General features: G+C 42.3%; 1 protein-coding gene across 1 annotated transcript in view; it reads right to left on the reverse strand.

Moving 5' to 3' along the window:
- Positions 1-10,130: 10,130 nt before the first annotated feature.
- CELSR3 (cadherin EGF LAG seven-pass G-type receptor 3) overlaps positions 10,131-13,241 on the reverse strand; it is a 192,911-nt gene continuing 189,800 nt past the window's right edge. The window contains exon 36 of the mRNA XM_030206760.1: positions 10,131-10,524. Coding sequence (XP_030062620.1) covers positions 10,497-10,524 — 28 coding nt within the window. The 3' untranslated portion in view covers positions 10,131-10,496. The remainder of the gene's footprint in view (positions 10,525-13,241) is intronic.

Consider the following 13,241-nt stretch of genomic DNA (forward strand, 5'->3'; position numbering starts at 1 on the left):
CTGTTGGGCAGGGGTGTGCTGGTAAATTTTTAACAGGCTCTTTCTCTGGACGTAGCCAGCTCTGCAGTTGGAAGAGTCAGGGGTGGCCGGGGGGGGGGGGGGGGGGAGCAACACTTGCCTCTCTCTCTTCCCTCCCTCCCTTCGTGCGGGCACGCTAGGCATACCTTTGCTGGCAGCCAATAAATGGACTGCCACCACTCCCAAGGTCTTGCTCTGAGCAGCATGCTGGAACTTCTCTCACATGCTCGAGAAGTCCCAGCTTGCTGCCCAGAGCTGGAAACAAGGAGCGGGGAGCAGCAGTAGTCTATTTACTTGGCTGGCAGGGCTCAGCATCCCCACCAGCAAAGTGAAAGAGAGTTCAGCAGGGGGCCCAAGCCCACATTTTGGGAGCCAGTTGTTAAAGCAGCCATGGAGGGCCCTACTTTAACAACTGGCTCCCAAAATTCTTAAAAACTTAACAACCGGCTCTTGCGAGCCTCTGAGAGCCTGCTCCAGCACACCACTGCTGATGGGCCATTCAGGTCTTTATCTGCCGTCAATTACTATGTTACTATATGTTATGTTACAGGCAGATGAGACAGCCTGGACACATGCAAGGCAGGGGGATGAGCTTAGTGGGAATTTAGTGAGCACTGCGACTCAATGGAGGGGTGGATTGGTGGCTGGAGGCTTAGCAAATGTTTGTGGACTTTAGTGGGAGGTGGGCTGAATGGGACTGCATTGGGGTGAGAGGTTTGCTGGGTGATGAGGTTGAGTAGGTGGTTGTGTTGGGGAGTGAGGGTGGCACGTCTGAGTGGGGGATGTTTTTGGAGTGGAACACTAAGTGGAAGATGCTTTACAGGGTGGGGTCTAGAGGGTGGTAGCTGAGAGGGCTTAGTGGGTGGAAGGACTAAGTGGAGGGGTTACATTGGTGGTAGGAAAGCTGAGTGGAGATATTTTTGGAAATCAGATTTTTTTTTTTTTTTGGGGGGGGGGGATCAGAATAAGAATGGAAAACTCCAATATTATATGAAAACATATAGCCTGGTCTGCTTACCTCATGAGTTTTAAAAAAGATATAGTGGAATTAGAAAAGGTGCAGAGAAGGGCGACAAAAATGATAAAGGGGATGGGACAACTTCCATATGAACAAAGGCTAAAGTGGCTAGGGCTCTTCAGCTTGGAGAAAAGATGGCTGAGGGGAGATATTATAGATGTCTATAAAACAATGAATGGAGTGGAACGGGTAGATGTGAATCGTCTGTTTACGCTTTCCAGAAATACTAGGACTAGAGGGCATGCGATGAACCTACAAAGTCTAATGACGGTATGTCAATCCAAAGAATCAAATCATCCGGTGAAAGTAAACAAACTTGTCTTTAAAAAGACAAATCTGCTAGAAACTTGAATGACACCAAACAAAGCAGTTCAGAAAAAAAACCCTAGAACTTAAAAGTTACTTCCACACTGAAGGAAACTACCGTGTACCGGCACCAAGAACGCATTCCCGCACTACTTTGGTGTCATTCAATCAAGTCTTTAGCAGATTTGTCTTTTTAAAGACGAGTTTGTTTACTTTCACCGGATGATTTGATTCTTTGGATTGACGTACCGTCATTAGACCCCTGGCACAGGCATCTCTAACTGAAACACGGACTATGTCGGCTCTGATTAATGAAGTGAAATTGAGATGCCCTCAGTCTTGAAGGCTCCTTGTGCTTTTTTGGCCATTTGCTTTCGCTTTTGTGCCTTTGGATTCCCTCTCCTTTGTATTCTGCTCATAGCAAAACAGCCTGTGCTTGAGCTGCTGTAGGTTGATTGACTAGTGTAACAATGTTTTTGCCCGTTTTTTTTTTGTTTTTTTTTGGAGAGTAGAAGTTTTTTCTCCTGGTGGAGTTGTTTTCCATTGCTCTTGGGTTTGGGGCATTTTTTATTGGAACCTATGGTAATAGCCTGATTAGGAGGTGAGGCATTGTAGTCTCTCCTGAACAGTTGAGGTTCATTTTGTAATTAACACTTTTTTGGTCCAGTGATTAGATTGTTCATGGTCAATATAAGCAAAAACTTAATATAACGTATTAGTATTTTTAGAATAGCACCATTTACACATGGAAATGCAATGAGTTTCGCAGCGGCATTTACACCAGGTTTCAGCTGGCAAAAATCCCAGCGCTCAACTTTAGGTGCTGAAATGCGCTGTAATTGCTATTCTATAAAGCGCGCTCATCTTGCACTTAGCCCTGTTTTTTTCAGCACATTTACTGAATCTAGCCCGTGGTGCAAAACAGGAAATGGGCTGTACCAATGGGTGGAGAATGAGCGTGTCATGGGTCTTCCACTTAACGATGTCAACACATTACTTAGGAGCCCCTTTAATAACCTGTGCTAAAAGAGGGTCTGCGTTAACATCAGCATGTGTTTTTGACGCACGCTGATGCTCCCTTTTACCACAGTGGGTAAAAGAAATGGTGGTAAGGGCTCCTGCACTAACCCAGCATTAACCGGGCAGCGATTACTGCCGGGTAAGCACCGCTGCTACAAAATTAGAAAATATTTTTGTAGCGCCAGAAATGATGCACACACTGGGGGTGGGAACTACTGCTGGGCTTCTCGGGTAGCCTGGCGGTAGTTCTGGAATGGCGAGTGGTAACCCCGTGTTGGTGTTACCGCCACTTAGTAAAACAATTGTTTCAGATTTGCACATTGCAGGGTGAATGTAGGTGCACCAGCATTTGCTTGTCATTGACCTGCTGTTGTACCTAAGTTTTGATGTACCAACATAGCTTTGCACTATTATTCTATAATGTGTTAGGAACTGAAAACATTTGGATTGTGCAGTATAAAAAATTGTAAATAAATAAGTAAATAAATGATAGACTTGGTGCATGGTTCATCTAATCTGCCCAACAAAATAAACTCATATGTGCTACTTTTTGTGTATACCTTACCTTGATTTGTACCTGTCCTCTTCAGGGCACAGACCGTATAAGTCTTCCCAGCATTATCCCCGCCTCCCAACCACCAGCCCTGCCTCCCACCACCGGCTCTGGCACAGACCGTATAAGTCTGCCCAGCACTAATCCCGCCTCCTAACCACCAGTCCTGCCTCCCACCACCGGCTCTGGCACAGACCGTATAAGTCTGCCCAGCACTATCCCCGCCTCCCAACCACCAGCCCTGCCTCCCATCACCGGCTCTGGCACAGACCGTATGCCCAGCACTATCCCCGCCTCCCAACCACCAGCCCCGCCTCCCACCACCGGCTCTGGCACAGACCGTATAAGTCTGCTCAGCACTATCCCCGCCTCCCAACCACCAGTCCCGCCTCCCACCACCGGCTCTGGCACAGACCGTATAAGTCTGCTCAGCACTATCCCCGCCTCCCAACCACCAGCCCCGCCTCCCACCACCGGCTCTGAGGGGCATAATCAAACGGGGCCGGCCATATATATGGGCGGCCATCTCTATCGCCTGTCCTGGAAAGCGGCATTCCCGACCATATTATCGAAACAAGATGGCCGCCCAACTTTCATTTTGATAATACTGTCGTGGCCGGCCAAATCTCAACATTTGGGCTGGCGTTAGAGATGGCCGGAGTTAGAGATCGCCACCATTGGTTTCCCGCCAATAATAGAAATTAATGGTGGCCATCTCAAACCTGGCCAAATCCAAGGCATTTGGTCATGGGAGGAGCCAGCATTTATAGTGCAGTGGTCCCCCTCACATGCCATGACACCAACCGGGCAACCTAGGAGGCACTGCAGTGGACTTCATAAATTGCTCCCAGATCCGTAGCTCCCTTACCTTGTGTGCTGAGCCCCCCAAAAAACCCCAAACCCACTTCCCAGAACTGTACACCACTACCATAGCCCTAATGGGTGAAGGGGGGCACCTACATGTGGGTACAGTGGGTTTCGGGTGGGTTTTGGAGGGCTCACAGTTATCACCACAACTGTAACAGGTGGGGGGGGGGGCCTGGTTCCGCCTGCCTGAAGTCCACTGCAGCACCCACTAAAACTGCTCCAGGGACCTGCATACTGCTGTCATGGAGCTGGGTATGACATTTGAGGCTGGCATAGAAGCTGGCACAAAAATGTTAAAAAACTTTTTTGGGGGGATGGGAGGGGGTTGGTGACCACTAGGGGAGTAAGGGGAGGTGATCCCCGATTCCCTCTGGTGGTGATCTGGTCAGTTGGGGCACTTTTCTGAGGCTTGTTAATAAATATAAATGGACCAAGTGAAGCCGGCCAAGTGCTCATCAGAGCCGGCCTTCTTTTTTCCATTATCGGCCGAAGCCGGCCATCTCGTAACCACGCTCCCGTCCCGCCTTCCATACCCTGCCGAAACGCCCCCTTTAACTTTGGCCGGCCCTGCGATGGAAAGCAGTTGAAGGCGGCCAAAATCGGCCTTCGATTATACCGATTTGGCCGGGTTTAGGAGATGGCCGGCCATCTCCCGATTTGTGTTGGAAGATGGCCGGCCTTTTCGTTCAAAAATAAGCAGGTTTGTCACTCCTACATTCAGGCACCATGAGTTTGTATCTAGCATCAAATCGGAAGGATCGGGGTGAGCAAATCATAAGCGAAAGAAATCTTGATTTGTTTTATAGAATTTTATTATTGTCAAATCTGGTGCGTCCATGGTACAGTATTACACGGAGGGAGGAGGAGCTCATTTTCCACTCCAGTCCCAACAAACCAAAAAGAAATGAAATGTATTTTAAAAAAGAAAAGCTGTCTACAGAGTCTATCCCACAGAACCTACAATCATCTCTCTGCAGAACTACTCTCTACCTAGATCCAGGGGGAAGGCAGTGGACCTTCCAGCTACATTCTGAGCTCCAGGTCTTCAGTGAAAATTCATTGAACTGTTCTCAAAAGTATTTATACCAACCCATGTCTCTGTTCCTTTTTGGCACATGTATAATAAAACTCAGATTTCATTGGTTCATGTCCATGATTTGGCCACTACATAAAATACTGGACCATATTGTTGGCCAACAGCTCCCCTAAATAAATGAACAGTATGGGGTGTAGGCATGAACTGAGGTTACCTGATGGCTACGTCCCGGTTAGAGATGTTAGCAGCCAATGAAAAGCCTACTTATGTCTTTAAGGACTGGAGGCAAGATTTACTATATCCTACTAATCACACAGGATAATCAAAGAGGGATATTATCCAATCTATTTTGTATTGTCATGGCTCTTTTTCTTTATCATTTATGGCAAGGTTTACATATGAATATTTCTGTCTGCTCTTGTAATTATAAATGTTTTTTCTTGGTCCCTTGAAGATAAAAATTCAGATGCTAAATACAGTTATTTTTCAGCTTAATTGTCAACCAAAACTAAAGACCATTGTAAATAAATAGACACAAAACATAAAAAAATAAACTTAAAAAATATTATGAAGATTATACATTAAAATTTCTTTTCACTTAAAAATTTGTTAATAAAAGATATTTGGTGATAAATAGCATAAATAGTTATCAAATTGTAAAACAAATGTATACAAATGAATCATACATCATTAAAATAAATACATGATTATAGAAATACTGTGTGTAACAAATTCTGCATCATATTATATACATCTTGAAAAAATAATGTAAACAACTGTTATTTCGGTATAGGTAGCAAACATGGAGCTCAGAAAGTAACATTTGGGAAATCACATATATTTGACCTTTTCTCACTTGCATCAAAAGTATTTTTCGTAGTAATCTGCAGTTTTATCTATAAATTATTTTCACAAATACCTTGAGCTGTGCTTTAGTTAAACCTTTGATTTTTTTTTTGTTTGTTTGTTTTGTTATGTAAACACACAGGACATTCAAGAAACAAATATTCCCCTCCCTAACTCGCCCATCAGTGTATTTAGGACTGTACCTGCCATCTCCAATTTTAAAGTAGAATTAAGGTAAAAAGGTGAGAACAAAAATTACTGTGATGTTTCTCTTTACCATCTATTAGCAGGAAAGGGATGATTTGTCTTTACGGATTCGTCTCAGGCCTTTCAATAGTTCATGTCATACGAATGGAAATGGCATTCTGATATCATTCATGGAGCTGAACTATATGGCAAGATTTGTCAATATGGTACAAAATACATCAGCACTGTAACCCTCAGAGAATCAAAGTGAAAAAGAAGCAGACTTTCAATGATGTTAGATATGTAAATCAAAGTATTAAAACGTCCATTTTAAAGGGGAGAATCTCACAAACTTCAAAGCACAGGCATTGAAACTACAAGGCCCTCTGTTTCAAGTCTCTAGTCATTTTAATAATTTATCAATGCTTCGGTAACTTCTAATGCAGACAGGCGGGTGGTCCTTTCGGTTTCTAAACCCCCCCCTTTTTTTTACAAAGCTGCGCTAGAGGCTGCCGTGCGGCAATGCCAATACAGCCCATTCAAAGGGGTCCTATTACTAAGTTGCGGTAAAAAGTGGCCTGCGCTAGTTTGGACATGTGAAATTAGCGCTTGCTGAGCCGTTTTTTACTGCGGCGGGTAAAAAGGCCTTTTTTAATGGGGCAGTAAATGGTCGTGCGCTAACATTAAAAGTAGCGTGTAGCTATTTACTGCCTGAGCCAGGGGCGTAGCCAGACAACAGATTTTGGGTGGCCTAGGCAAGAATTGGGTGGGCACCAAGTGTTCTCCCCCCCTCCCCCCAAAAATTATCTCAGCTGGTGGGAAAACGCTTCTTTTCACCTTGGCAGCAGGCATGCACTGAAAACTGAGCATGCGCAGGTGCCGGTATCATGGAGAGTAGCGTTTTCGTTACCATCAGGGGAAAATCTTCAGCTGGCGGAGCTTGGGATTCCCACCAGTTACCACTAAACATGTGCTACTGTTGGGTGGGCCTGAGCCATAAATGGGTGGGCCCTGGCCCACCCAAGCCCACCTGTGGCTATGCCACTGGCCTGAGCCCTTACCACCACCTATTTACTTGGCGGTAAGGTCTCACGCAATACTTGTGCAGTAATCAGTCAGCATGCAGCAATGTGGCTGTGCTGCCGATTACCGCCGGGACTCCCTCTCCCCCCACATGGTAGAAAATAGAAAATGATTTTCTACTGGGAGCGCCAACTTCTGGATCATGGACCAATCTCCCCTGCCAGGTAAGTATGAAGCAAGAGGAGGACTAAGTGCCGGGGCCCCCGCCGGCGGGGGCACCCTCGGCTCGCGGTGGTCACAGGCCCAGCCCGGCCAAAGCACTATGGGAAACAGCGGGCATCAATTTCAGAATTACCATCAGGCACCGGCGCTATCCCGGCAGTAGTGTCAATTTAGGGCACACTACCTACGCATTAGCCCTACTGCGGCTTAGTAAGATGGCCCCTAAATGAATGGGCTGTGTTGAAATTATCACACCAGCAGCCACTAGCTCAGCTTGGTAAAAGGGGGCCTAAGTGCCTGAAGCCCCCATGATGCAATGCAAATGACATCACAGATTTGGTGCAATAATTAATAATGAAGAAAGGATAATATCTTGGAACTGGAGCTACCTACAGATAAACCCAGACCTTTTTTGTTATTGTAATGGATTTCTCCATGTCTGCTACTGTCTGCCCTGAAAATATTCCTTAGACATGATGAATAGCCACCAGCTGCTGTTAAAGCCACCAGTGCGCCACCTATTACAGAGGTCGGCAAAACAAATCAGCAAAATGCAAGTGACAGGGAACAATTCCCTGATCCATTTCAGATACTGTGCATGGTAAATTAAATGGAGTAAAAATGATTGTGAGATCTCCCTTTCAGTAATGTATGCTCTTTCGAAATGTTAGCAGTTAAGCATTATTTTGAGCTTAGGACAGTGGATGACTCCATCTAGTGTTTGTGCAGAAAACATCAGGTACGCAAAGTCCATTCCCAACATGGATAAACTGAAATAGTGAACGACAACCGGTTATTTTCACATGACACTAATTTTGTGCTTGTTGAAGCATATGATGTATAGCCATCACCTAGAAGTGAGAGAAGCAGTGGTTGAGGAAAAGCTCTTCGAAGTCCCTACAAGTCTAACAGGACAATCATCTCACCTCAGCTACTTGGCCGGCTTTCTTACTTGATAAAATGTCTGATGTGCTAAGCGCTCAGTTTCCATTTACTGCTCATTTTAGCATTTCCAATCCCCTTTTCCTACTTTTCTTTAATATTCTGAGTTCCATTTTTCCAGTTTCAAATACATTTCAAGCTTCACATCTCTCCCTTGAAAGACAATATTGTAAACACAGATTTGTTTGAGAAAAGTCTTACAAGAACCTTCTTTGAGAACTGGGGTTTCTAGTGACGCATTTCACCCTTACCTTTTCACTTTAACTCTTTCTATTCAACTGGTACGGTGCTGACTGGTAAAAGGCAGAAGATTCCCATGGACAACCTGTGGGCAACCACAGATACTCAGCAGCAAAGTCCACTGTTTTCCACTTTACTTGCAGGAGGTCTATTTGGCAGCTTGCCGCTGATTTCCATTGGAAATCATTAACATGTTAGCAGCCTGCAACGGCTACTAGGAACTGAGTGGAAACATCTGTCACCCTTAAGGGGTCATTGTGGGGTCCTTTTACCAAGCTGTGGGGGACAAGGTCCCTGCGCTAGCGATGGAAGCCGTTTTTCCCACGTGCCAGGTTACTAGGCTGGCGGGTTGGTTGGTGGGCGTGCGGGCGGATGAGTTTACCTTCTCCCCCCCCCCCCCCCCAGCCTACCATAGCGCACCCTGGTGGTCTAGTGGTGACCAGTCAGCACACGCCAAGTGCCAATTACTGCCAGAAATGCTGCACATGGGAGGAAATAAATAAATAAATCATCCAGGCGTTACGAACATGCGGCAAATGCAAAATTATCACCAGGGGTACGCTGGCCTGGCAGTAGTCTCATTTTGGTGCACGTTGCACGCACATAGAGCCTACCACGGCTTAGTAAAAGGACCCCTCAGCCTTGACCAAAGAGCTTATCAACCCAAGATTTTACCCATCTCTTTTGATCTGACAGATGTGGGTCGAGTAAAAATGTGGGTCGAGCACTCTAAATAACTATTCACCATCTCAGGACTCAGAGAATGATTTCAAAATAATGAGAACACATGGATAAAGTTAGTCTCCAAATCTCATAAGTGAAAGCTTCAAAAATCTACATTTGCTGAAGTATCACGCAGAATGATGCGTCCTGAGATCTGACCGTTGGCACTAGGAAAGCAACCATGGTTTTGTTTTCATATTTATGTGTTAAAAGTTCTATGCAAAACTTACATTTAATACAATGGGAGTATTTATCACTCATCTAAGTGTTCAAAATCTTGTGGAATTTGATTGCCCAATCCTTAAACTCACCCACAAGACCAGAAGAAAATTACAATCCAGAAACAATATTTTTTAAACAATGATATTTGTTGCTTTCTGAATAAATTGCTCACTTGAGTTGGAATAAACATCTGTATTTCAGCACATTTCAAGTCAGTTTGCAAGTTATGCAGCAACGCCAATCAAAATCCTTCTTCCTTCAGATTGACCTCCCCCTTCCTGTCTATCAGAAGCTTTCACAAGATTCATAGTGGGATATTTGGTGATCTAGTCCAGCCCAGGCTTGCTAGGTTTTCCTTTTGATATGTATATGAAAAGAGTTTAACACTGTTTAACATTGGCTTTGGGTTACCTTCCCTTGTAACATACTCATACAGCTCCAACAATCTCTGGATCCTCGATACTATGGATATAAGGGCAGCTCTACCTTGGTTGCCAACTACATTCATCCCAGTAGAATTTTCCTTCACTATTACAATACAACACGTCTTTACAACACGTGAAATGCTCTGCCGCCAGGTCCATATACAATAAACAGGACGCAGAATGCACAAAAAGCTGAAAATGAAGGGAAACTGAAGTTTTGTTTTTCCCAAATTGATGCTAGCCCCCCTTGCAGACTGTAAACTGGTACATTCCAAAAATAAACTGTAAAGGCTTTTTCAGGTATTTAAGTATACAGCCCTGTCCCCACAGATGGCATAACTTTGCATTTCCAACTGAACAGTATTCGAATCACTGTGACATCAACATAATAGCAGTAAAAATAAGGATAGATTTTTTTTTCTTTTATTTCTGATTACAAAGATACAAAATGTATAAAAAAAAGTCTGTTTGTGTTTTCCCCTCCCTCTTACATTGTTGAGTGTCTTCTAAAGGAAGATTGGGTCTCTGGTTTTGATATGTAGGCGGTTGCACCAGCCCAGTGCGCACTCTTTCACATGGAGTCGATTCCACCTTCCCCTTATCTCTGCATTTGGGGATTTGTTTCTGGTGGTTCTTCTTGGCAATTGTTGAAGTTCTGGAGACTCCTTTCTTTCCAGCAGACCTTTTAAACCTAACATATTCTTCAACACATTATGAATTTTGACCTCTGACCTGGGGATATTCAAGCCACCTTGTCCTGGAGACTCCGAGAGGCTGTCTGCAACCGTTTCACCAGATGACCATATAAACTCCTATTCATCTTCCTCTCCTTGGAACAACCATGATTCCTCAGGAATGACCTTCACTTCTCACTATTCTTTTCATGGAGAAGAAATAAAGAAAAACCCAAAATGATTTGCCTTCTTAATGATTTTTTGTTAATTAAGAATTCAAATTTCATTAAATGTATGGATAAATCAAGAAAAAAATTAAACCAGATAAATTTCAACTGTGTTCAAATTCAATGCAATATGTAGGTTGTCTCCAGATTGGCTGCAGATAATCATCAAAATTTCCCAGTGCAAATCTAGGTAAATGGCTCAGAAGTCAGTGAATATTTGCTTATAATTAGAAATGTCAAAACAGATATTGGAGGCGGTTAACCCATATGTCACCACCACAATCTATAAGCAATAATATAATTTATACAATAAATAGATACACAGTAATATAACAAAATTTTATTTATGCTCTCCTCGTCCCCTTTTACTGAGTTGTAATAGCTTACACCGACAGCCCAAGACCTAAATGACTCTGCACTGCTTATACCAAGTATAACTGAATTGAAGACCTCATGAACAGAAGATAATTCTTGTAAGCTTGTCACCAATAAGAGGTCACCCCTACTATTTTGTTTGTTGACCCTTATTTCCGCACGTTCCTATGGCCAATGATATCTGCAATCTTGAGTTAATGAGATAGTCAAATACTGAGTCCTATGTTCATCCTAAATTAACACTACTGTAGCTTACATGGCTCGGTCATTTCAGATCACTCTGCCACCTCTCTTTATTTTACCCCTGCTCACACCCACTTTTCTAGACCTCCCTGGGGGTTTCAAACTATTATTTTACAAGATGATTCCTTTATGCATTATATGAAACATATTATATCTGGTTACTTTAATAATAATTCATGTACTGATGTTAAGGTTAACTTAATGGTGGGGTGCATTTAAAGCTACTATTCGGGGAGCTATTATCAACTTCACAGCAGGGAAGAATAAAGAGAAGAAAAAAAAGAACTCACATTTATTAAATTCTATTAAGGACTTGGAGGATAGATATGTATTAAACTCCTGTTCATCCCTTCATTCTGAACTCCAAAAGGTTAAGAAAGAATATAATAATTTAATTGCTAAGGAAGCTTTTTCTTGTATACATTCTCAAAAATCTCTTTACTATGCTGAGAGTAACAAATCTAGCCATCTACTTGCTCAATATTTAAAATTTAAACAAGATAGGTCTAGAATTACTCAGGTAATAGATTCATCAGATATTATACATATCGCGGATCCTGATATAGCCTTTCAGTTTCAGAGTTTCTAGAGAGTTTCTATAAGAATTTATTTAGTTCTGAAATCAATTTCTCACCTTCTTCGTTTCATAGTTTCACTGAGTATTTGACCCCTCCTACTATTCCTCAAAACTTATTGAATTCTCTTGATCAAGCTGTCACTGAAGTGGAAATACTTTCAGCTTTGAAATCATTTTCAAAAAATAAGTCTCCAAGAAACGACGGGCTTAATATTGAATTCTATTTAGCTTTTTCAGACATTCTTGTACCCAAACTCCTCCAGTTATATAACCTTTTTCTAACAGAAGACTCTTCTAAAGGTTCTTTTCTAGAATCTACAATTATAGTAATTCCTAAACCTTATAAAGATCACAATAAAGTGGAACATTATAGGCCCATATCTCTTATTAACACTGATAATAAAATATTTGCTAAGGTTCTTGCCTCTAGACTCCAAAAAATCTTCCCTATTATTATTATTCATAAAGATCAAAATGGATTTACTCCCCAACGTCTCCCAAATGATAATTCTCGACTTTATTGGAATGTCAAATGCTCGTCATTTTGATGACTCTTTAATTGCAGTCTCCTTAGATGCAGAAAAAGCATTTGACAGAATTGAGTGGCAGTATCTGTTTTACACCATGAGATGGTTTGGTATTGGTGAAAGATTTATAAACATGGTTAATATTCTTTATGATAATCCACTGGCTACTACAGTGGTCAATGACAATATATCTAAACCATTTCCCCTAAAAAGGGGAACCAAACAAGGTTGCCTTCTCTCACCACTTCTTTTTAACATTGCTTTAGAACCTTTGGCAATGGCAATTAGGCATAATTCTGAAATTTTGGGTGTACGTATTGGTATTGAAGAATTTAAACTATCATTATATGCTGATGATATCCTTCTATATACAACATTAAAATCCCTACCTACTCTTCTCACTTCTATAGAATCCTTCTCTTTACTGTCTGGTTATAAGATAAACTGCAATAAATCAGCGGTTTTGTCCTTATCTCCTTCTGTTCAGAAGCCTCATATTTCTTCCTTTCCTTTTAAATGGGAGCCTAATAGGATACAATATCTGGGAATTTGGTATGGTAAAACTGTAGATCACTCTTTACAATTAAATTCTGAAGCTCTACTATCTATAGTAGACTCTAGATAGATGGAATCCATTATATCTTTCATGGTGGGGTAGGGATGAGACAATAAAATTGGTTCTTACTCCAAAATTAAATTATGTCTTCAGCATGGTACCTTTTCCATTCCCTTCTTCACTATATAAGAAAATAGAAAGTAAAATTTCTAGGTTTTTATGGCAGCGTAAACCCCCTAGAATTGCTCTTCAAAAGCTTAAATTGTAGAAGTCTAATGGTGGTATCAACTTCCCAGATTTTAAATCTTATCATCTGGCATTCAGATTGTCACAGGCTATATATTGGTTTCATGAGGATAATCATCATAACCTCCCTAGATGGCTTGACTTTGAGAAGCATTTAAGTCCCCCTTTT

The sequence above is a fragment of the Microcaecilia unicolor genome, chromosome 6 (genome assembly GCF_901765095.1).
Source record: "Microcaecilia unicolor chromosome 6, aMicUni1.1, whole genome shotgun sequence".
In the NCBI taxonomy this organism is placed as follows: domain Eukaryota; kingdom Metazoa; phylum Chordata; class Amphibia; order Gymnophiona; family Siphonopidae; genus Microcaecilia; species Microcaecilia unicolor.